General features: G+C 42.9%; 2 protein-coding genes across 7 annotated transcripts in view; one reads left to right on the top strand and one right to left on the bottom strand.

Moving 5' to 3' along the window:
* STRN (striatin) overlaps positions 1-8,821 on the top strand; it is a 69,201-nt gene extending 60,380 nt beyond the window's left edge. For all 4 annotated transcript variants that reach the window (XM_068676439.1, XM_068676438.1, XM_068676437.1 and 1 more), the window contains one exon: positions 19-8,821. In XM_068676439.1, the coding sequence (XP_068532540.1) occupies positions 19-188 (170 nt within the window). In that variant the 3' untranslated portion in view covers positions 189-8,821. The remainder of the gene's footprint in view (positions 1-18) is intronic.
* Positions 8,822-10,918: 2,097 nt separating this feature from the next.
* VIT (vitrin) overlaps positions 10,919-22,402 on the bottom strand; it is a 54,099-nt gene continuing 42,615 nt past the window's right edge. For all 3 annotated transcript variants that reach the window (XM_068676426.1, XM_068676427.1, XM_068676428.1), the window contains 6 exons: positions 20,625-20,687; positions 18,638-18,785; positions 17,797-17,900; positions 17,042-17,268; positions 14,714-15,227; positions 10,919-14,111 (listed from right to left, as the gene is read on the bottom strand). In XM_068676426.1, coding sequence (XP_068532527.1) covers positions 13,933-14,111; positions 14,714-15,227; positions 17,042-17,268; positions 17,797-17,900; positions 18,638-18,785; positions 20,625-20,687 — 1,235 coding nt within the window. In that variant the 3' untranslated portion in view covers positions 10,919-13,932. The remainder of the gene's footprint in view (positions 14,112-14,713; positions 15,228-17,041; positions 17,269-17,796; positions 17,901-18,637; positions 18,786-20,624; positions 20,688-22,402) is intronic.

Genomic DNA, 22,402 nt, shown 5'->3' with positions numbered 1-22,402 from the left:
CATTTCCCCTTTCTCTAGGTCATGACTGTTCGATTCGCTTATGGAATCTTGAAAGCAAGACCTGCATCCAAGAATTCACTGCTCATCGCAAAAAATTTGATGAGTCCATTCATGATGTGGCATTCCACCCATCCAAATGCTATATTGCCAGTGCAGGAGCAGATGCCCTGGCGAAAGTGTTTGTATGACAGAGAGCTTCCATTTCAACTCTAGCTTTGTATATATTTAACCAGCTGCACAAAAGAGAAGAGGTGGGCATGAATCTTCTTATCCTGCCCTATAATTCAGAGAATGTTTGTAAGTGTTTAGTTTTTGCAGGGTGCTGTTTTCTAAATTGAAGTTTGTTCTGGTTTCTGTGAGCTCAGCTGGTGCTGAGAGCTTGGAAACTCTCAGTTTCAAATAGTTCAAAAAAAAAAAAAAAAAAAGGCGCTTTTATTTCAGAGGGTGTGAATTTTCGTCCAGGCAGGCCTTGGGTGAAACTAGGTCTATGTATTCTCTATTAATAAAATGGAGTACTGGAAAGAAGGGGTTTAATTGCTTCAGGGAGAGGGAGAAGAGGGAAACTTTCTGGGATGCTTCTCATTGAGGAATCGTGATGTGCTTAAAAATCAAATCACCTGGAAAAAGTGTCAGTTCACGTGCTCATTACTGTGTCTTGTGAGAGGCACTTTGTCATCCCTTTGGTATTACTAAGCAGATTGTTCAGAGAGAGGTAGCTGATGCTTAATCTCAGCCACCTGGCTGCTAGCTTAAGATAAATGTGGTTAAAGAAAAGCAAGTTACTAACATAAATTGAAAATACAGTGAAGTTTTATTAAATCTTCTGTGTTATACAGCAAATATTTAGTTTGCAAAAAAAAATTATATAATTTTTTTAAAGACTGCATTAGTGTGTGGCTAGAAGCTGAGCCTTTAGTCCCAATTAACAACAGACTGAAGCAGTCTGTATATACTGTAGTAGCAGATTAACTTATTCAGATTTATAATGCTGTTTATTCTTGGAGATCTGGCACAAGAAATTATCATAAGACTTCCCAAAGAAACTATTTTACAATATAACTATCAAATGTTCATCTCTTTCTGTTCCTGCTTAAAAAAAAAAAAAAAAAGGTATCATTCTGGGCATTGTGGTACCATGACATGTTCAATTACTTTTGAATATTAAACCTATGCCTGATGCTTTGTGTGAGTCCTGCTAGTGTAATAGTTGCCAACACAAAGTCAGTCTGAAAGATTCTGCCACTTCTAGAGGTATTTCCGTACTTCAGCATTTGTGGAACTTCTCAACGTGTCCACTTCACTGGGTGTATTATGCCATTAATTGGATTACCTGAAAAATGAGTCCTTTTTTAAGTTATTCAACAGATGTGCTTCTCTGTTGATACAAGTGGCAAATAACTTTTAAAACAAATTTTAGTGATTTTACCCATTCTTAAAGGAAAGTGAGTGGATTCTTTTCCGTATCATGAGAGGTTTTACTACTCTTCAGTCTGAAGCTGGCATTTTCCTCAGAAGGAAAGGCAGAATTGATGCTGGAGATTATTTCTGGTGCTGGTGTGAGTAGGAAAGAACCCAATCCATGCAACTCTTTCAAATACCAGCGTGAGGTTAAGACTGGAAACTGATAAAAATCTTTACCTTTAAACTGACACTTTTTAAGAAGGAATCGTTGAAAGATAACAACATAGGGTTTGACCATGTTGTTTTTAGTGTGATATTTGGAGATGGGACCACATTTGAAGCTGAACTCAGAGTTTAGATTAACTGTATTATTTAGAGTAAAAGATTGACCTGTGCTGTTTGAGCCTGCAACACATTACTGCTAAAATATCCTGGAATACCTTTTGTTGCTCAGAATATTCAGATATGTCACTTCATGATATTGATATGCAATATATTTCCATAGATATGATTAGAACTTTTACCGTGAAACAGATGACTACAATAGTAAATCAGATTATTTAGTTTTTATAAAGTGTGTTGGTTATGATGAAAAGGGGGAAACTTGGCTGCAAAACTGAGCATTCAACTTTGTGAGAGTTCTGTGTACTTGACTCATATTCTTTCAGTGTCATTATTTTATTTTCTTTTTGGAGAGGAAATTACAAAGATTTATTTGAAAAATTCTAAAAGCTATGTATATTATATATGTGTATATATATTGTAAACTTGTATTAAATGTCTAGTAAGGGAAGACTCCATGGGTGCATTTTAATGTTTTAGTATTAAGAGTTCTCTTGAGTTTGTGTATACAGAGGATAATGGCGTGAGTATGAAATGAATGTTGTGCTTTTGCTTCCACAATACGATATGTAGTTAGTTGTTTAAATTGCTGTACATAAAACTAATAGGCCAGCATGCTTGTTTTTTAAAACTGTCATTCTGATTACAATTGGAATGTAAGAAGTGGCTGTTCAAATGTGAATTGAAAGATGTTTCCTTCTCACTATTGAGCTCTTGCTCAAACTGAAAAGTGTTTTTTTTTTTAAAGCTGGCAATAGCTAGAGGAAGAGGTGCCTTTAAAAAACAAAACAAATGTAGCCTTACAAAGAGGTTGTGGAGTATATATATTTTTGTGCTGGTCTTCATAATTGATGTCAATGTCTTTTTACTGTACTTGGTCACGTACTTGTAGGACTGCGGGGTATTGTGCATGAGCCTGCCAGATCTTCTGAACATCATCATAGGAGTTAGGGATGAAAAAATTATTTAGGTTATCTAGTCCATCTGTTTGCTAAAGCCGGATTGTAGACTTGTGCATTTTAATATTGTCTTGGCCAGTGAGGTTTTGTATATGTTCTAAACGATTAGGCTTCCTTTGGAAGATTATTTCAATGATTGCTTCTCACTGACAGGAGGAATTATGTGATGTTTAGTAGTTCTTTTTGTAACGTCATGCCAGTATTCCAAGCCATGTTTTGTGCCATTTAAAATATCTCTAATCACTTTTGTAATTTGGAACCTGCAGGTAGGCAGTACTTTCTAGCTGTGTATTTCCATTTCTTTCTACTTTCTTCAAGCTATTTTTCAGTCTGCTCTTTTTATACAACTCTTCTTTTGTTTTCAGCTTTTTAGCTCATTTCTCCATGTCTTGGTGCCCACAACACCATTGCATATGCAATGAGTTGTTGGACTTAGTCTGAAGGTGATCTGGTAAATGTGGTTTGTCCATGTCCTCCCCCCAGCCCAAAACACGATGCTTTTGTGTAGGAAGTCCAAACTTCTTGGTCTGGTGTCTCACAAGCCCAAATCGTAGTTCTGAAAAAATAAGATTTTTTACATATAGACTAAGCATTGCTGCTTCTCCTGTTTCTCTCTCACTTTCAGTGTGTCTTTATGATTCTTTTGCAGCTAGGTACTTAACTTCTGTTTCACGATTAACCTGTTTTTGTAAGCTTTGAACTTCTGAGTGCGCTAATTTTTTTTTTCATTTAACGTGCAGCTCTTTCTGGTTCAATGTAATTGGTAACTTTCATGATAACTTTCATGAATGTGATACGTGCATCTAAAGATGTAAATGAGACTGGACCTAATGCTTATTCTTGGGGAAAAAAAAAAAAAAACATTTTTGTGCAACTCTGTATATTGCATTTTACCATTAAGTTTTTTCCTGTATGCAATATACATGCTACATTTTTTTTAATGGTTAACTCATAATTTTTTAATGTACTACTGTGCTACTGATTTTGGTTTTACTAACTAATTTAATGGGAGAATTTGCAATCCTTTCATAAATTGAAAATTGTTCCACTAGGTTTTTTAAGTACTTTCACTTTTATTTATAATTTACTTCACTGTGCTGTGTGCTTTCACGTATTTGATTTGGTTACCAAAACTCTTGCACAAAATGATTTGGAATAGCCTGGAAGAAGCTCTAGATATAATTCTACTGTGGAATACATTTCCCTCACTGCTATATAATCCTTGGGCTTGCTTTTTATTGTGCCTCAATGACAGAAGTGTTTTGACACACCAAGTAAAAAATTGAGCTTACTAAAAAATCACCTGATGATTATTTTCAGATCTCATTCATCTTTATTTTGATTTAAAAACAAACAAAACAAAGGTTCTTTACCAAGAAGTGTGGACAACTACATGCTATATAGCGTGGGTTATTTTTCTAGTCTGTATTCAAATAACATTATTGTAGCAGTCCCATACGTGATGTGTTTGAGTAAAAGTGTGATGTTCACCATACAGCTTTGTGATTGGCTGGTGCAGCACCATTTTGCAGCTGTGAATTTAAATTAAACAGAAGCTTGTCCTTCTGAATAAATGTAAAACAGATAAAGGACTTAGTTACGCCACCCTTTGCAGTACACCTGTGTGTTAAAACACAAGGATGGAGGTGAGGGAAGGGAACACATCTGAAATCAGTGTCATTTTGGGGAACAGCACTTTCCATAACCTGATGTGTCACATCAGCAGTGTTTCCTTGTCAGAAGCGTTAGTCCATCCCACAGGAAACAAGAAATTAAAAAGCAGGCATAACCATCTGATAAGCAAGTTTTCTGAATGCCTCTCAAGATGTGTGTTTGGAAGCGTTTTCAGACTGTGGTTTGGCAGCGTCTTTCCAGACTGTTCTGGGGAGCCTACTTGACTGTGAAGCATTTAATACAAATTATATCTAGTACATCTAGTAAAACCTGGTAAAGTAGGCTGAGTTATGGAAGAAAATGCAGTTACTGTGTTTGTGCCTGTACAAGACAGCTCTGGAACAGTCTTCTTTGCAGAAGCATCAGACTGGCAATCTAACGTGAATAATTTCTGCAGCATGAGAGTTCCTGCAAATGAGATCATTCATATTTTACTTAAGATCTGTAGGCAGGGGTCATTTGGATCGTGCTGAGCAGTGAGGGAATCAGGGAGGCTGTTTGCTGAGCTCTGGAAGGTTGAGCAAGTTAAGTGGCCAGAACCAACGTGCCCTCCATGGAACTTGTGTCATCTCAGCCGAATCAGGCTGGGATGCAGTGCAGATTTAGCCTGATGGTATCACAGGGAGCAAAGGAAAACCCTTCAAATATAGAGTGGCAAGTTAGCAAGGTTTTCCCATAATGATTCTTCAGATTTATTCATTTGTCCATTGGTTGCAGGTTGTATGAAGGACAAATTCTAGTGTATGTTCAGATTCCAAATTACGCCCTTTTGTGTCAAAGGTGAATATCATTCGAATTTCAAACTATGTCACTTTAGACAAGGTGCCCCTATTTGCATACGTTGCTAAATATTGCTTTGTCATCTTGATTTTACTTTCTCATATAAATGAATAGGACCAGCGGTTCCAGGTGATTTGTGACTTGCTTAGCCTGCATGTCTTTTCAGCTTTCTTGCGGGTGAGCTGGAATTCTGATCAGCTTCATGGGAACTACTGTGCAAAGATGCTGCTGCTTATAATACAGCATTTAAAAACATTCTGAAAATTGTGGCTGTATGGTGAAAATTGTCTTGGCCTACAGAGTGAAAAACAAACATCAGAATATAATAGTGAAATGTTCACATATGGTAAATTGGTTTGTATAAAATGTTGCAGTCTGACACAGTCATTGATTTTTTTTTTTTTTTGGACATCTGCTGCTGGTGAGCACCATAGTGGTGTTGAGATGTTAGTATTGAGTGACAGAGAGGAAACAAAGATTTTTCTGAAAAACCTGTTCTTCCCTCCCCGCCCAAATCTGACAAATGTTTCAGGAATCTTCCTTTTTTCCATAAGGACATGGAGGCGTTGAGAATGTTCTATCTAAATCCGGCAATATCTTTAGTTGAAGATGTTACAATTGGTGAACCGTGCTGGCTGCTTCATCAGTTTAGAGAAGAACAGTTACTGAAACTAATGGCCCGTGAACTGCTAGGCAAAACCTCTGCAATGTTTCTGCTGAGCCGCAGTGAAACTGGTAAGAACCCAAGTCATAGGCAGTGTGTAATCCATCACGTTAAAGATGGATTGACCAACAAGAAGTAACCCACATTTTGAAAGGTAGCCTTAGGCCCAACAGAGCGAATGAACAAACGTGGGGAGTGGGGGGGGATTCAAATGACCTGTGTGTAAATAGCCTTTGCTCAGACAAGTGCTCTTGTTCAGCTGGTGGGACTCATCCCGGGAGGGAAGCTCCTGGTAAATGGGACCTTTAAAATGATGCCTCTGCCTGTGCTTACATATACACATGTATGTGTGTATATGTGTGTGTGTGTGTATATGTGTGTATTTGTATACATCTATATACACAGCAGTTGTGCAGGTTATCGGTCTTCTGTATTCTGATTTTTAATCTTCCCACTTAAATCTTTCTTTAGGCTATATTTTCCTTGGAATCTTAAAATCCCATCTGCAGTAGACTCTCATTGCAAGGTATATTTCGTAAAGGACTATTGTTTTTCTTTCAGACTGTTTTTTGAAAGGTACTGGGGTTTGGGCTTCGGTCCTCCTCCTCCCACCACCAAAAGGCTGTTCTGTACCTTCTTATTCCCAGTTCATTTAAGTCTGCTGAGTTCTCTCTTATCCCACCTGCTGACCTCATTTTGCTGCTGTGTTGTCAGTTGTGAAGACTTAGGAAGTACTGTGCCATTTAGGGTTTCTGATAATCTCAATTCTACTACAGAAGGTGTAATTCCAGTTCCATAGTACAGTTCGTGGGTCTGAACAGGGTCATTGTCAAGAGAGATTTGTTGCTGGATGACAAAGTATAGATGAACTAAAGTGTCATTCAGTAACACGTGCCCTTCAGCCCATCCTGACCAAGTTGTGGTGTTGTGTGCTCCACTAACTTTGTGCAGTCTGTGCTGCCAAGCCACTCTGTGATCCTGGGAGGTCGCCCCCGTGGTCAAACCATGCCTGCACGTGTGCTTTTGAAGCTGCCTTGTGTGGACAATTCCCTCCGCTTGAATTGCAGCCCCCCCAGATTGTTCCTTGCTATTTCACAGAAAGCCTTGGTCCCCACACCAGTGTTAGGCTGTAAAGCTGAGAAGATTTAAGCAGCTGAATTTGTCCTGCTCTGCAAGGAAAGGGATAACTTGTCTCCAAGCCAAATATTTTCATTGCTTTGCATTACTTACAAAAGCAGCCAAAAACATTGTATAAGGGAAAAGCAATGGACTTCAAGCTAATATTTTTCCATTGAGAATTTATTTTTTTATTTTTCCTATCATTGAGATAGTGCTTTTTGAATGTAGATCGTTTTCAGATGTATGGCTCCTAGAATTGTCTCCATGTAGTCAGGCATCTACAAACATGCATAGGTTTTGAAAACTGTCTCGTATGTGAGCACTTTTTCTGGAAATGCGAAATGAGCATGTTTGCTAATAATTTCTTGTACCTTTATAGCCCAAACAGACTGAAAAGCAGTCTTGTGCTATATTTTCCTTGAATTGTGCACCTGAAACTTACAGAAATCTGTGATAAGAAAAATATTGTTGCTGTAAGGTTTTCTATTAATATTTGCAGCACATACCTGCATTGTATTTCATATAAATATCCTCAGTTGTTTTCTTTTAAAAGAAACTGTCGGGTTAAAAAATTAAAAAAAAAAAAAAAAAAAAAAGCAAAAAAAGCAAATTTCTTTATGGGATTTTCACTAGTAAAATTGAAGTAATTTTCAGCATGATCACAGTTTGGGTTGTTGTTGTTTATATTCAACTACTCCCCTTGCAAAACAAAAGGAAAACCTGTTGAAGTTAGTTACCTGACAGTTCTTTCAGAGAAGGTGCCAGAGGTAGGAACCACTTAAATGTTAGTAATTCCGTTTGCTCCTCTTCTGTTTTAGGCCACTTCCATGACAGTTGATAGGAAAAGGCTACTGTGACTTATATATGAACTCTTGCTTAAACAGCTAAAGGAAGTTAAGATTCCCCTTCAGAATTATGCTGAGGTTATGATTTTGCACGCCAGTTTTGAATGACTACTTTGAAAAAATGTTGGGCTTCAAGTGTCTTGCAAAGTGGTGAATCCAAATGAGAAATGCCTACTTGTTGAGTAATAGTCTGCTTGTCAGTTTGTGTATGGCTCGGTACAAAGCTGTCGAACTACAATACCACCAAACTACCTTGTTTAAATGCTACTGTTGTACAAAAGTGAATGTGTTTTGTTTTTTTTTTTCTTTTTTTAAGTGAGAAATACTGTTTTCTAATTTGTGAAGGAAATAGTTTTCTTGGGAGTAAGGATTCAAAAAACTCACATGTTTCAAAGATTTCAGAAAGGCTTCTTGTGGGGGAAAAAAAAGTGAAAAAGTGATCATTCTCCAAAGATCAAAGATTTGATAAGCCTTTATAAGAAAAAGTATAAATATTTGCTATACGTGAAAATGCTTCTTCAAACACTTAGTATTAAACTTTTACTAAAATTCAATATTTTAAAATCCTGGATAAATATCTGAAATGACAAGATAGAAAATTCAGAGGGAGATTATTTTGAAATACACCACTATATTTTTGAGCTTCTTGATTGCAGCCCTGAATTTTCTCTTTTTCACTGCAATTCATACTTCGTGAAACTTCTTGGATAGGTTCTATTTAAAGCTATATTCACCTGCCTGAATAATCCAGATAACTATTTTGTCATTAAAATTATATAGATCTGCATATGTTAGTGTGCCATTTAAAATGAGACCACGTTGAGGTAACCACGCAGGTATTTATATTGATATGACAGTAGTGAAGTGGGATAGCTGTATACTGTACCCGCGTTCTGTGCTGAGCAAAATCACATGGACTTCCAGAAACAAGCAATGGTTTTTAAGAGCAGCTTTATTTAATGTTACAGCAGCAAGTAAGTGTCATTTGTACCATATAATTATGTAAATTGGGTGCTAATAAATACTATTTTTCAACATTTTGTATTGTGTTCATAATTCTGTGTTTTTCTCCTAAAGTTTGTGCTCTTAGAGTATGTACCGGGAGGGGGAAGTGCACACAGTCTAGCACAAGTAGTAGCCTTGGGTGTGGAGGGGCTCGAGGTGACTTCATGTGAACCTTTTGAACTGCACCGAGGGTTACCATTTACGGGGCTGTCTCAATTTTTCCGTTCTCCATATGCCTTGTTTTTGTACTGTTCTGTTGCCTCGTCACTGTTGGCACCCTGCATAAGGCACGCGGTCCCTGCTGTCTGCCTCGGCTGAAGACGCGTGCAGGGTGGGAATGGTGCGGTTGCTCAGGAACTATCAGCCTCCCCTGATCACGGTGAAACGTGGTGCGCTTCCTGGGTAGAACATTTGTTTAAAATAAAAATAAGCGCATGGTTCTGCCCTTGGGGAGAGGATGAGGGAGAGCAAACCACACATCACAGATGGTAGCCGCGTTGCTACGGGAAAACGCTCAGAACAACGCTGCTGAGGGGGTGGTATGGGAACCTACACAGAACCGAGCAGAACAACTTGTCAGCAAGTCCGTCCTGTTGGGGTTTTTAAGCTTGTAGGTGGGACAAATGAAGTTCTCATCTCTTCTCTCTCCCCGGTAGGTGAAATAAGCCTTCTGCTTTAGTCCTATTCCTCTTCCCTCCTCAGAGGAAAATAGGGATTGTTGTGTGAAATGATGGTACAAATGCATTCAGCCTGTTTTGCCTCCAGAGAAGGTCAGCAGAAGATTCGTGAGGTAAGGAGAAAACAATGTAGGAGTTACCCTCCCACACAGGAGGCCTAAAGACTACCTTGAGGGATTTGAGACACTCATTGGTTATACAGATAACACTGTGATGTTTTTAATGTACGACTTAGCAAACGTAGGTTGCTTGCTGTTGTCCAAGACTTCCTCAAATTGAGATGGCGGTGGAAAAGAAAATGGAATTGGCTTAATTGCTTTCCATAATGGTGGGCAGGGAAAAATAGCTAGAAGAAGGACAGAGATGGTGACTTCATTCAACCACAAAATAAATTAAGGTATGTATAGCACAGAAAACTTTCTTACTGTTTGGTTTCTAGGTCTCATTTCTCATATGTACTGCTTGCTTTGACTTGCCACCTCAGCATGGGTAAGACCTGTGGAGCTGATGGGTAGGGTACTAGATCTATTAAGGAAGTTTAGGTTGGGTTGGGCCTGTCTGGATGTTTAACCCGAGTTTTTTCCTGGTTCCTGGCACTGTTACTTCATGTGCTGGAGAGTGGTGGTAGGAGGAGCAAGCTGAGAAGCTGCCACAGGGAAGGCCTCTGTGTACTGAAGCAGCTGAGGAGCCAGAGGGTGCACATGGTGGGCGATGCCTCTTGTGCGCAGTGACAGCAGTGGGTTCAAGCATCCTACATCCAGACTAGCCTCAGTAACACACTGCTGAGAAACAGGGTTGTCACCTCTGTCTGTTGAGATAACTGAACTCAGGTTGTTGACATAATGCATAATGTGGGGAGTTGCTGCTGGAGTTTGAGGGAAAGGTGCTGCCCCCACATTGAGCCCCCCCTAGGTGGTGTCCATTTCCTGGTGCATGCTCTGCACTGTGACTGCTGAGCACTGATAAGCCACCAGCCCAACTCTTGAGTGCCAAGATGCCCATGTCCTAGAGAGAGGGTGATCAGACTCCTCTTGGCTGTATAGCCAGTGAGTAGTTGCTCTGGCTGCCTGCCTGCCTCTAGGCCCAACCTGTTGGTGCCCTACTCTTTTGGATGCCCCAGCCAGGCTGCAGCTTCCACCCCAAAGGTCAGTACAGTTTCAAATAAGAGTTCCTCTGATCAGTAATTTGGTGGTCCTTCCTCTGCTAGCTCACTTCTAGGCTTTTTTTTTTTTCTTCAGCTGAGTATGTAAAAAAAAAAAAATTATCAAAAAAAAACCAACAAAAAAAATGATGTTGAAACACAAAACACTTGTGTTGTTTTTGTTTTTGTTTTTTTTCCAGTCTTACTAGGTTTGCTAAAGTTTTGTGGAAGCCTCAGCTGTATTTCAGGAACTAACATGACATGGACCGTATTTGAAACTTACTTTTTGAATTACATATGAGGCAACGTACTTCGAATGCCTTTGGGACATTTTTATTGCAAAATATATAGCAACTTGTATTGAGAAGCTCAAAACAGCTTGTATATATTACAAAAAGAGCTCTGCTGCTTTCTCCAAATATACCCCATTCAAACATTTATGAAGCTGTATTATCATTTTTTAATATTATTTCAAGACTTCAGTAGATGTGATGAGTATTTTCATTGCTATGAAAGGTGAAGGGTTAAAAGAGGAACGCGTTCTGTGCCGATCCACGCTTGTGTTTTCAACGAAGGTCATATTTTGGCAGCTTCTGAGGATTACACTTGAGTTTACAGTGTTTATGGGTAGAGCATCGCAGGTTAGATGAGAGATGAAAAATTAATTTGAAGGTCATCTCAAGAACTTAATAAAATTGCTTGTTGGCAACTGAGCACCATGGGTGTTCTGTGAACTTAGGACAAACCATTTCAACAACAACAAACCCTGCTGTGCCCTTAATAAATGCTTGTGGTTGAAGATAGCTCTTCAGCTTTTCTGTGGGGAGTGTTTGAAAACTCAGTGTTGTTGCTTTAAGCTTTTGGTAGAAGTCCGTCCTAAAGAACACCTGTGACTCCAGCTGTTCCTAATGCCTTGGCCATCTGTGCTGTGCTTTCGGGGGAGCACAGGCACAGCCTTTGGGAGCACCCGTGGAGGAGTGCCAGTCTCCTGTGCTGCAAGGGTACGGCCAGTACGGAAATTGATTTGCAGTGGTAAGCTGTTGCATTAAAAATTTGGCTGCAATCTTAAGAGTAGTTAGAAGTTAAGGCCTAGGCCTTCTCAGCTAGCTACAACTGCAAATGGGTTTTCAGATTATGAATTTGGCATCTGAATTAAAGTCCCCAATAAATCTGTTGTATGTGTTTGGGTTCATCCAGCCCATGTAATATTCCTTGTTGACAGAGAATGAACAGCAGAACAGTGGTGAGGGAAGTGGGTCTGAAGATGGAGCTACCAGGGCTGCTCCTCTATGTAACTCTCTGTCACTAATGGTTAGTTTTGTCAAGCCAAGAGGCTATTGCTGGGCAAGTGCTGCAGCACAGGTTAGTGTTAAAAACTGTGTGCAAATATCTTTTATGACTTTGCTTTTGTTTTTTGGAAGCTGGCAATGACCTGTGTCTTCTGTGAAGATAGCATTATCATATTGATAAAGTTCATTTAAAGCTAGAAGTGAATGTTTTTTCTTAAAGAGGGAGATATGAACCATCCCTGTGTAAAAACACTGCTTCATCCAGTATTGCTTTTGGTAGTAATGGTTGGAGCACCTCATGAGAGGACCCTAGCCTGGCTTACATGTATGTTACCGTGCTAGGGAGATCACGTAGAAGTGGCTGTGTTAATTTGAATTATGGTTACTTCACTTGTAATTTTTAAGCTACTTCAGTTATATTTCTAAACAAAGATTTGAAAGATCATGTACATTTTATTGACAGAAAGAAGTCTCCTTTGGCAACTTCAGTTATTATTTTTTTATGTGAATAATAACATCCTGGGTCATGGTTATTTATTAAAACTGTAAAGGTTATTAAAAATCAGGTTTGTGAGTAAGATGTGAAATTTGAGCTTTAATTTCTTCCAATTTCCTGTTATTTCCATAAGCCTGATGTGGTGCTGCTTTGACTGCCATAAGGTGCATGAACATGCACATTTTTACTGGCACTGAAACATCATCCCTTTCCTTCTGTAAGTTCTGCTTAAGGAATGTATTTTCTTAAATGGCACTGGATGGAAACAACCAGCAATTGCTGCTTCCTGATTGTAGTGCAATCCTTTAGACCCTCTTAATGTGTCATTCCTCCCGTTGCTGACCAGCTGACCTCTTCACATAAGAAACAGTTGTGAATTCTGAATAACTCAGGGCTGTAGAAAGTATATTTTGAAATCAACCCATAAAACAGAAGTCCACCCCAACTTCAGAAAAGGATGCCTTTAAAATTTAGAAATACTGCTTTTCCCGGTGTATAATACAGGACTTTAAGATACTTTCCTTTTAAATCTTTGTAATGGCTCTTAAATAATTATCCACACACTAAAGACTGCTGTAAGATGTTCCAATTGTGCCGTAGTTTAATGACAGAGCAGTGGGGGTCTCAAACACCTTTCAGACAGTGTGCAGCCTAAACTCACAATTTTATCAAAGGAGCCTCTTCTGCCTCTGCAGCTCTCCTGCTATGCAGCAGGCCTTGAGCTACATGATGAAGTGGAGCCAGTGAGCTAAGGGGGTAAGATTGTTATTTCTTTTATCTAACCACACTTTAATGCCGTGCTGCGGGAGATTAGATTCCAGCTCCTGCATGTTGGCTGCTGTGTGGATCTGGAGCTTTACTGGGGCTGCTAAATGGTTGTAGATCCCACAGCTTGACTCTGACCTCTCGCTGGTTTTTCAGTCTCTGGGTTTGGATAAATCTCAATACTTGAATTTGCACTAGCTGAAGGTTAACTTCCCAGTTTGTGTCTGGGATTTCAATCCTGACTCGTGTGACAGGTGCCAGGCGGTGTCACGTAGAGGTGCTTCAGCCACTGTAGCTGAGCAGCATTGCTGCTCCCTGAAGGGACCTGGTCCCCCAGGAAGCAGGTGGCACATCTTAAAGGGTGAGGGTGCTAGGACCAGGTCCATAAACCACCCAGGTTTATGGGTTGTCCAACAACACTGTGGTATCAGTGATGTGCTGTGAAACCCTGGAACACAAGCCTGTGTGTGCCCAGAGGTGGGAATCAGATGAGCTGGGGATCTATACCTGAAGCAGCTTTTCCAACACCTCCATTTAATTCCTCCTCTTTTACTATCCATCCAAATCTGAGGTTCTGAAGCCTGCAGGGGGAAAAAAAGAAACCAACAGCCTACACAGAGCATTATCATACATAAGGATGCAATCAACTTTGTTAACCGGAATGTGCCAGAGAAAACCAGTGTTGGTACTTCTTGAGATCAGGGCTGGCATTACTCCGGCAGCATTTTCTGTGCTTTCATCATGATGCCCAAGGATCCTGCCTTGTTCCACTCCATCAGTTCCGTGGCTGTGAATTAAATTCTGTGCAAATGTTTTGGATGAGTGGATTAACAAATTGGTAGAGGTTGTCAAATTCATCCACAAAGAAGGAATGCTCCTTATCTGGATCTGTTGCGATGGCTTCCAGTTCATCTTCAGCAGCCCAAGCAACTCCAATGGAGTAAGCTATAACTCCTGGAAAGAAACCCAGAGATAAGAATGAGCATAATAGTTTTCATTGCATTAAATTAAATTGGTTAACACAAATACTGCAAACATAGTTACCAGGCCACTAAGAATGGGCAGTGAATTGTGGTACCCTCTCTGTCTAAAAGTGGCATCGTCAAATTGGAAGAAAGGCCTGGTTTGTGCATTGGAACAATGCCTGTTGCCAATAGCAAAAAGGCTTAGATAATAGTAAAGCTCTAAATGGGGATCTGAACAATAGCTTCTTGCTCCAATGTCTTGCTATTGCACTGTGAGATGTATGAATAGCCTGACTGGAAAGCCAAAGGAAGCTTCATGTGTTACTAAGACAGTAGAAATCTGCGGAGATCTCCTAGGTTTAGCTGCATCTTGCTATACCTGTATGATTTTTTTTTTTTTTTTTGTGAAGTTCCTCATTCAGATAGAGAACAGATGGTGGTCTTGTTTAGAGCTTGATGGGATCCCAGGATGAGGTGCTATGCTTCCTTCCTAAGGGTTCCTGCAGTGTCTGTGCATGATAGCAAACTGTGTTTCTCTGACCTGGATAAATGTGGAAGTGTGCAGGAAGAGTAGATAACAGAAGAGCTTACCATTTTGGTGAGCTGTCATGGCTGGCACTCGGACATCATCATAAGACCTGCCATCTGTAATGAGAATCATGATCTTCCTTTTGTTGGGTTTGGATTTGGTGAACAGTTGCTCGGAGGTGTAGCTGATGGCTGCCCCCGTGCTGGTCCCACCACTCCAGTAACTTATCCTTTTGATAGCACTCAGCACGTCCTGCTTAGTGCTGTATTTGTCGAAGCTGAACTCAAGTCGCTGCTCATACGTGTACTGGACAGCTCCGATGCGGGTGTCGGTGTCCGAAATCTCAAATTCCTTGCTGATGTTGGCTACGAACTGGAGGACAGTGCGGAAATTGCCAGTGCCAACACTGCTGGAGCCATCGATTACGAAGCCAATGTCAGCTGAATTGAGACACGTCTTGCTGCACACCAGCCGGTCGGTGTCGCAGACCCGCTTCACCAGGGGCTGGACGATCTTGTGTAGGCCAAACCAACTGGGCACGCTGATGGAATAGAAACCGTTTGTTCTGCACACTGCCTGCAAAACACCACAAGTATGAATGCAGTGGAAATTCGGACCGCCTGCTTCAGCTGGGATTTTAGCTAAACCGTAAATTTAGGCTCCTGGAAAGAGCAATGCTGGAGTCTGAAGGGGCCTCTCCTCCAGTCACCATCTGCTTCCCTGGGAAATGACGTCAATGTAACATCACAGATGCTTCTCTAAGGAGCCAGGTTTTTCAGCCCTTTTTTAAAAAAAGCTGTGGGATGGAGCTGATATTATAGCCGTGAAAGAAGGGTAATAACCAAGTTTGCCACCTGTCAAGCTTTTTTAGATAAGTTATATTGTTTGCAGAGAAAGCATCCAAATCACAGAGCCACTGTTAGCGTGGCTCAGCCAGACGTGGTTGCCAGACAGCAATGTCAGCTCCTACCCCCTCAGGGTTAGGCCAACCAGGAGAGTTGTGCCTGCTGACAGACCCTGCTGCCTTGATCTGAAACTTGGGACTGAAGTTGGTTTCTCCCTGGCTTGCACCCATGTTAAAAAAAAAAAAAAGAACCGGAAAAAAAAAAAGAACAAGCAATGCAAAAAGCACATAAAGATAGAAAAAAAAATACATAAATATATTTATCTTTGTAACTGAATATTTGTAGGGAGCAGATTTGAGGGAAGCTTTTGGAGGATCAGTGGGAATCAGGTGAGTGCAGTTAGGAAGTAGGGGCAGCACAGAGCAGGGAGTGGGGGAAATTGAGTATGTGGGGGTCTGATGGGCAATTTTAGTGTCGAGACGCAGCTGTGTCAGGTCACCATTCCCTCTTTACCTTCCTATTTTAAGTCACCTCTACTACTTGTGCTCTCTGGCAGGTTCACAGAGACTTGCTTTGCTCTTTTGAAAAGTAAATGCAAATAAGGCTATAGTCTAATTAAATGCTGACCGGAGACGGTGGAGCCCTCTGGAACAGCCCTGAAACTCATGGAAAATTATTTCATGGCAGAGTAACATGGTTCAGACGGGAGTCTGTTTTCTGAAAATAACAGATAACTGTCCGGCTTCCTGAGCTCAGGCAGGTCTGGCACTTGGTAGATGCCTCCTGCCATAACCTTGTGCCAGCTTGTCCTGAGGCACTACTGAGCAGGCAACCACTATTAGTGCCAAAAGCACGTAGTGCAAGGCTTGTGTTCTCTGTTTGTTTGCTGTTGTTTTGTTTTTCTGCACACGACAGGGATTTTCTCCTTTTCCAAGAGTTCATAGCAGTAGAAATAAATAACCAAGGAAAAATAATCCACATCAGCTCAACCATGGAAACAAATGCTTCAGCTATCCAGTGTGGCTAACAACTGAGATGTGCCTGTGCGTTGAGTGTCCCAGCCCTGGTATGTGTGGGACCTACTTGTCAGTGCAGCAAGGGTGCTGGGTTGTTCAGGGCTTCCCAGCCTTTGCCAGGTGGGAGAGGCACAGCAGGAGGTCACCGAAAGCACAGGCTGTGCTTGTGCTTTGTCACGCTGCTGGACATTTAGACCTTTTGCCTCAGAATGACTGCAGGTTTGTGCCAATGGGTAGTCAGCAAAGAGCTGTTTGCTCCGTGATGTGCCTCGGATCAGAGATCTGCTGTCAGACAGTTTGCTGTCTCTCTTAGCAAGTTTCAGAAAGATCCCCTTTCTGGTTTCATCACTGCTGCCTCTTTGTATGTGAGACATCAAGACAGTGTGAGCAGGACCAGAAGTAACCCTGAGAGGTAAGAAAGAAAGCAAAATGTCCTTTGAGAGGGACTGCTTGAGCTCACTGAATAAAATCACTAGAAAAAGGTTGAGTTCACACCAAGCTTCCAGCCAGAGCCCAGCCCGCTAAGTACCTTGTCCACAAAGTTAGGCTCGATAACATTCTGCTTCTCGTTTTCAGCAGCTGCTTCAATAGTGACAAAGAAAATGTTGATCCCTGATTCCCTGGCCAACCTGGAGGCCTCCTCCACTCTGTCGGTTGGCCACCCATCCACCATCACCACGACCACGTTGGGTGCTCCACCTCTGTTTCCATTAGCATCCGAAAAGAAGTTTTTGTTAACAAATGAAAGTGCCTTTCCTGGAAAAAGAAAGAGACTGAGGATGAGTTACAGGGCCAGCAGTGCTCTGTCTGGTGATGCCTGACAGTCCCTCCGGGGCTATGAACAACCTACTCCTGGAATGGTGGACGAAGTGCAGGCCCAAGTGTTAGAGCCACGCTGAGAGCTGGGGAATGTGGTTTCTGGGGCTGTGTGAGCAGGCAGGGAGGTTACCACTGCTGGTGCCAGCACCTCCTGAACCCTCTTGGCAGCTGTGCTGAGCCCCATTTGCCCCCGCCTGGTGTCCCACAGCAGCTGGAGTTGGCCACCAATGCATCAGTGGGATCTGTCCATGAGAAGAAAGGTAGCTCCTGGCCACTCGTGATGGACTTGCAGCAGCCTGGACCAAGGAAGGCACATTACAGGCAGAGTGTGTGCTCCAGCCAGCCCTGCCCCAGCACTGGGCCCTGCTGCCCATGGCCTCCACACCCGGAGAGGAGGCGCAGTCTTGCTCCAGGCCCCCCGGAGCCCTCCCCGAGCTGAGGCCGTGCACGCAGCCCGTCACCTACCAACGTTGGAAAGTCCGCCTTTCTGTGGGATTTTCTCAATGGCGTTTCTTAGGTCCTTGGGGTTGGCATAAGTTTTTAGGTTAAATTCTGTGGAAGGGTCATCACTAGCAGATAAAAAGAAAAAGTAAGAAGCAGTCGTCAGCTTTTTTGCCTTACATACAGAAGTATGGGAGTTTTAGGAGCTGTCTGCACTACCTGGGTCCTGGTAGTGCAGGTGGGAGGCCTTCAGCATACACTAGCCCCACAGATGCTGCTGTTGGGGCGCACACCCCTACCCACCAGTGATGGGAGTACCTCTTCCCAGGACATGCCAGAAGAGGGGGAAGGCAGCAGATGGGGACAAACTGCTCTCTTGAAGCAAGGAGCCCAACAAGTTTTGTTAAGGCAGGGCGATGCCATTATCTGGAATGATTGTGCCCTATTCCCTTTGGGTTCCCCCTAAGACAGGGCTGGTCAGCATGCACAGCCACAGTAGAGGCCCCAAGATGGGAGCACCAGCATTGACAACAAAATGCCTCCGTGCCATGAATATGAGTGAGAATATAAGGTATCAAGGAGGCTGTACTGGTGAGGTTTTAGTGTTTCAGCAACAAGCATCTCCAAATGTTATGATTCTTGTTTCTGGCAATAACAAAACAGAGCTAGGTCTGTAGCCTCTTGTGCATAAATGCATGCTTGTTTGTGCTCGTCTCAGCATCTGTTGAAAAGGCCACAGTGGGTGTAATTTTGGATCACGTTCAACCTTAAGTAGCAGTAGAGGTGAAAAGCTGGATGACCCTGCTGCTCTGCTCTGCCCTGGCCTGTCTGGGTGCAGGTGAGCTGGTGCAGAAGCAGCCCTTACCCATACTGGACGATGCCCATCAGGGGCCCAGCGCTGCCAATGCCAAGGGCTTGAGCCACGTTACTGAGGAACTGCTTCTGGAGCTGGAAGCGGCGTTTACCAATGCTCCAGCTCCCATCCATCAAGAAGGACAAGTCAACCTTGCAACCTGAGGGGAGAGACACAAGCGTGTAAAATATTTTTGGTCCTTTTCGTAGCTGTACTTCCCACAAAGTACAGCTGTACTTCTGCCTCCGTGCATGCAGCAGCACTTTTGGGTGTTGCCTCACTCAGCTAAAAGTCCTTCTAGAAAACCTAGGCCTGCACCCAAAGGCCTTCTGCTAATGACACGGATGAGCCTCATCTTTGTGTCTCTGCAAGTGCTGCCTGCAGTGCCTACCAGCCCGCCCTTCTCTGCATGTTAGTGGTGACTCACTTGGCAGCTGGACCGTGACCCGGAGCGGGATCAAACATTTGGCTTAAATGGAGCGCTGTTTTCTCCTGCTGTCTGCATCTCTTGATTTCTCTCCGATGGTGCCTCCTACCAATCAGACTCTCCAAAACAGTGTTTTAATCATTAGATAGCCTGAAGGCAACAAAGTGCCGATTGTTCCTACCGGCTTATGCAACTGCCTCCCATCTCATTACTTTCAATTTTTTTCTCCCATAGCCGTCTGTTTTTCTAATTCTAATAATGCTGAATTATAGGAGCGTGACGGAGAACTGTTTTCTTTCACAGCAGATAGTGAGGCAAGGCTGGGAACTCACAACAAATAATACCTCAATTAACGTCCAAATTTTCTTGAATTTCCTGGCCTTAAAAGGGAAATACATCATGCAATGTATACGTGGAAAGTGGAAGTTTCTCAGCCAACAGGGGCTGAGCATTCAGAGACTTAGATGCTTGCTCCAACTTAATTCCTGGAGCTGACTCGGATGGCAGGAGGATTCCTGCACTTGGACATGGGCTCTGCAAGACGGCAGCCTGCATCTGCTCTGCAGGGAGCTGTCCTGAGCTCTGCTTTCCTGCAGTGAGTTTGGGTCTGCAAGGGCAGATCCTTCCCCTTTTCCCCTCTCCCTTATTTCTGTACCAGTTTTAGGTGTATTTGACTTTCTTTGATGGGAAAAAACAATATTAGGAGCATTAGGTTGGGCACCTTAGCATGTAGGATGTTTGGGCCAGCATGTAATGTACAGTCCTTGAGCTGCAAGTGCTGCGAGACTCAGCTGCAGGAGGGTGGGCACCAGTGGCTGGGGGCCAGTGGGAGGGTGAGGCCCCCTCCTCAGGGAGGCTTCCTGGGAGGAGGAGGAGAAGGAGGACCCCACCTCTGCAATTGTGATTTGCTTTCCCTTTTTCCTTCTCTTCTGGGCCCCATCTCAAGATGAGTTAATGGGCAAACCTGCTGACGAGTTAATGGGCAAAACCAGCTGTGCAAGGGTTGCTTTTTAGAGCAGGGAACAACTCCATCCTCAGACTAAGGGCTCCTTGATACTCCTTCTACATCTCCTCCAGGATACAGACCCTCTCTCCTTGCTGGGTCCCTTTCTTAGGCATCTTTTTCTCCCTCCCACCCTCTGCAATGGGAAGGGTGCCTGCGCCCACATTGCCAAAGGTGTGCATGGTCAGCAGAGCTTGCTCGTCCATCGCTGGCCACAGCGCACTGGTTTCCTGTACTCTGCCATTGAAACCCCCCAGAGAAGCTGCATGCCCCGGGACCATGGAGCTGCACTCGCGCCAGAAGAGGGAACAGTGAGCAGCCATCATCTGCCACCCAGGTAAGCCACACTTCGGCTGTGCTCCTGTTCCTACAGAAGCAAAATCCAACTGCGTCTGTCAGAGGGATTGATGGAGATCAATCGTCCATCCTCCTTGGAGGAAAATGCATTCCTTGAGTTTCTTGGGATTCTTCAAGACTTCCCTGTTGCTACTTAATTTGAACACATTCTAGTAGCAGGTAATTAACAAAATAGCATTGCTTAATTATGAAATTAATTCTGATGTACGTACTTGGGTTCCCCTGGGAGGTCGCCTCCAGTGGCTTTGGGTTCAGGTCCTCCTTTGAAGCGAAGCCTAGAGAGATGAAGGCTCAGTCAGAGTATGCCAGGGGCTGTCTGGCTCTGGGGGACGGAGGGGTGTGTGTGCAGGGAGCCCCCAGCCACTGCACAACACCCTGTGGCCTGAGGCTGGTAAATGTGAGAGGGAAGTAAGGACAGATTTCACGTCCTGGGACCTTTTCTTTTCCACCTGTGTCACCTCTAGGGTGGTTCCTGGTAAAACAAGAGCCCAAGTGTTTCTAGAAATGACACTAAAATGTGTCCCAGCAGACAGACAGCTGTGAGCACTGAGCCAGCGAGTGTTTTTTTGCGGTTTGACTCCCCTCTGTGAGTCAGCCTCCTTGCTGCAAGCAGTGCTGCCACAGCGCCCGCATTTTGCTGGCTGTTTGCAAGGAGCTGTGCAATGCTGGAGGCAGACAAGTGATGGCTTCAGCATGTTGGTTTTCTGCTTGGAGAAGAGGGCATGGGCAATGCCACAGCTCACCACGTTACAGTGATGGAAGCAAGGCGAGCCAAGGGGCTTCAGGTGTTCCCTGGAGGCTGTGTTAGTTTGGAAATCACAGAGAAAACAGTAAAGGGTGGTGGAGACCTACAGAAAAATCATGGGAAACAGCCTCATAGGTTATTAGTGGATTTTAGCTGAGGCCCCGGCTGCAATGTTTGTATGCTACAGCCTTGGGAACATGAGTTTTTGTCTTTGTGAGATGCTGTGAGTCACAGGGAGTTGTGATTTCTGGTTTTAAAGGGTTTGAAAATGCTGAACTTCACCCATGTACTGAATGTCTGGGGAGGTGTCTCCAACCACGCAGCATCTCACTCCCAAGCAAAGACAAAAAGCTGTTCCTTTTCACTAGAGCATGGCAAGATTAGTGGGATTTATCTGGGATAATCCTTAAAAGAGGCAGCAATGATCAGACAAGCCCCAAACCAAACACTCGCCAAGGAGCAGTTTGTCAAAATAATTATTTCTGCAAGTTGCATATTGTTTTTATAAAAGGAGTAAAAGGAAGACTTCCTTAAATCTTCATCAAGTCAAGGAAAGACTACTGTGTTCAGAGAGAGACAGTAGAGAGGTAATTTCAGAAAGCGTGACCTTCATATATAAGAGAAGTTGCAAGGTGCTGCAGGGTTTGTCTCTCCATAGCAGTCAGCCTCCAGCAACCCTAGCATAAGAGCTGTAACAGCTCGGAGATCCTGGACCACCTGAGCTGGTTGTTGAAGATCCTAAAGACTGAGCTGTAATAATGCAGGGAACATTCAAGAAAACAGGGGGAAAAATACAAGCTTCAGCTCCCACCAGTCCCACTTCCATTTGCCTGGTTCATCTGAGAATTTATTAATTGTAAATTGAGGTCGGAGAAAATATTTGGCAAAGAAATCTGGCCAAATAAACCTAGCTCCTAGTCCTTTTGCCTTGCCTAGTAATGTTTGTGTGTGTGTATATTTATATATGTATATTTATTTGTTTATATATTTTTTATATATATACAGACTGGTCTATCTTTCAAGAGTTGAGGTTATTCTAAATAGAAGTATATGCTCAGTTCTGGGCCCAGAAAAAGACCTGGGTTGACCTAACTCTTCTTTTTGCTGCTCTTAGGTCTGTCCCCTCCCTGCCTTTTGGAGGGGCTGGGGGCAGCGGGGCCATTTCCATCCGGCAGCTGGTGAGGGTGTAAGGGCCTGCAGGTGTGATGAGGATGCAGACATGGCTCCGCACAAGGGAGTGGGTGT

This window comes from Anas acuta, chromosome 3, assembly GCF_963932015.1.
Source record: "Anas acuta chromosome 3, bAnaAcu1.1, whole genome shotgun sequence".
NCBI lineage: Eukaryota > Metazoa > Chordata > Aves > Anseriformes > Anatidae > Anas > Anas acuta.
Note: the sequence above shows the minus strand (reverse complement) of the source record. Positions and strands in the feature narration are given on the sequence as shown.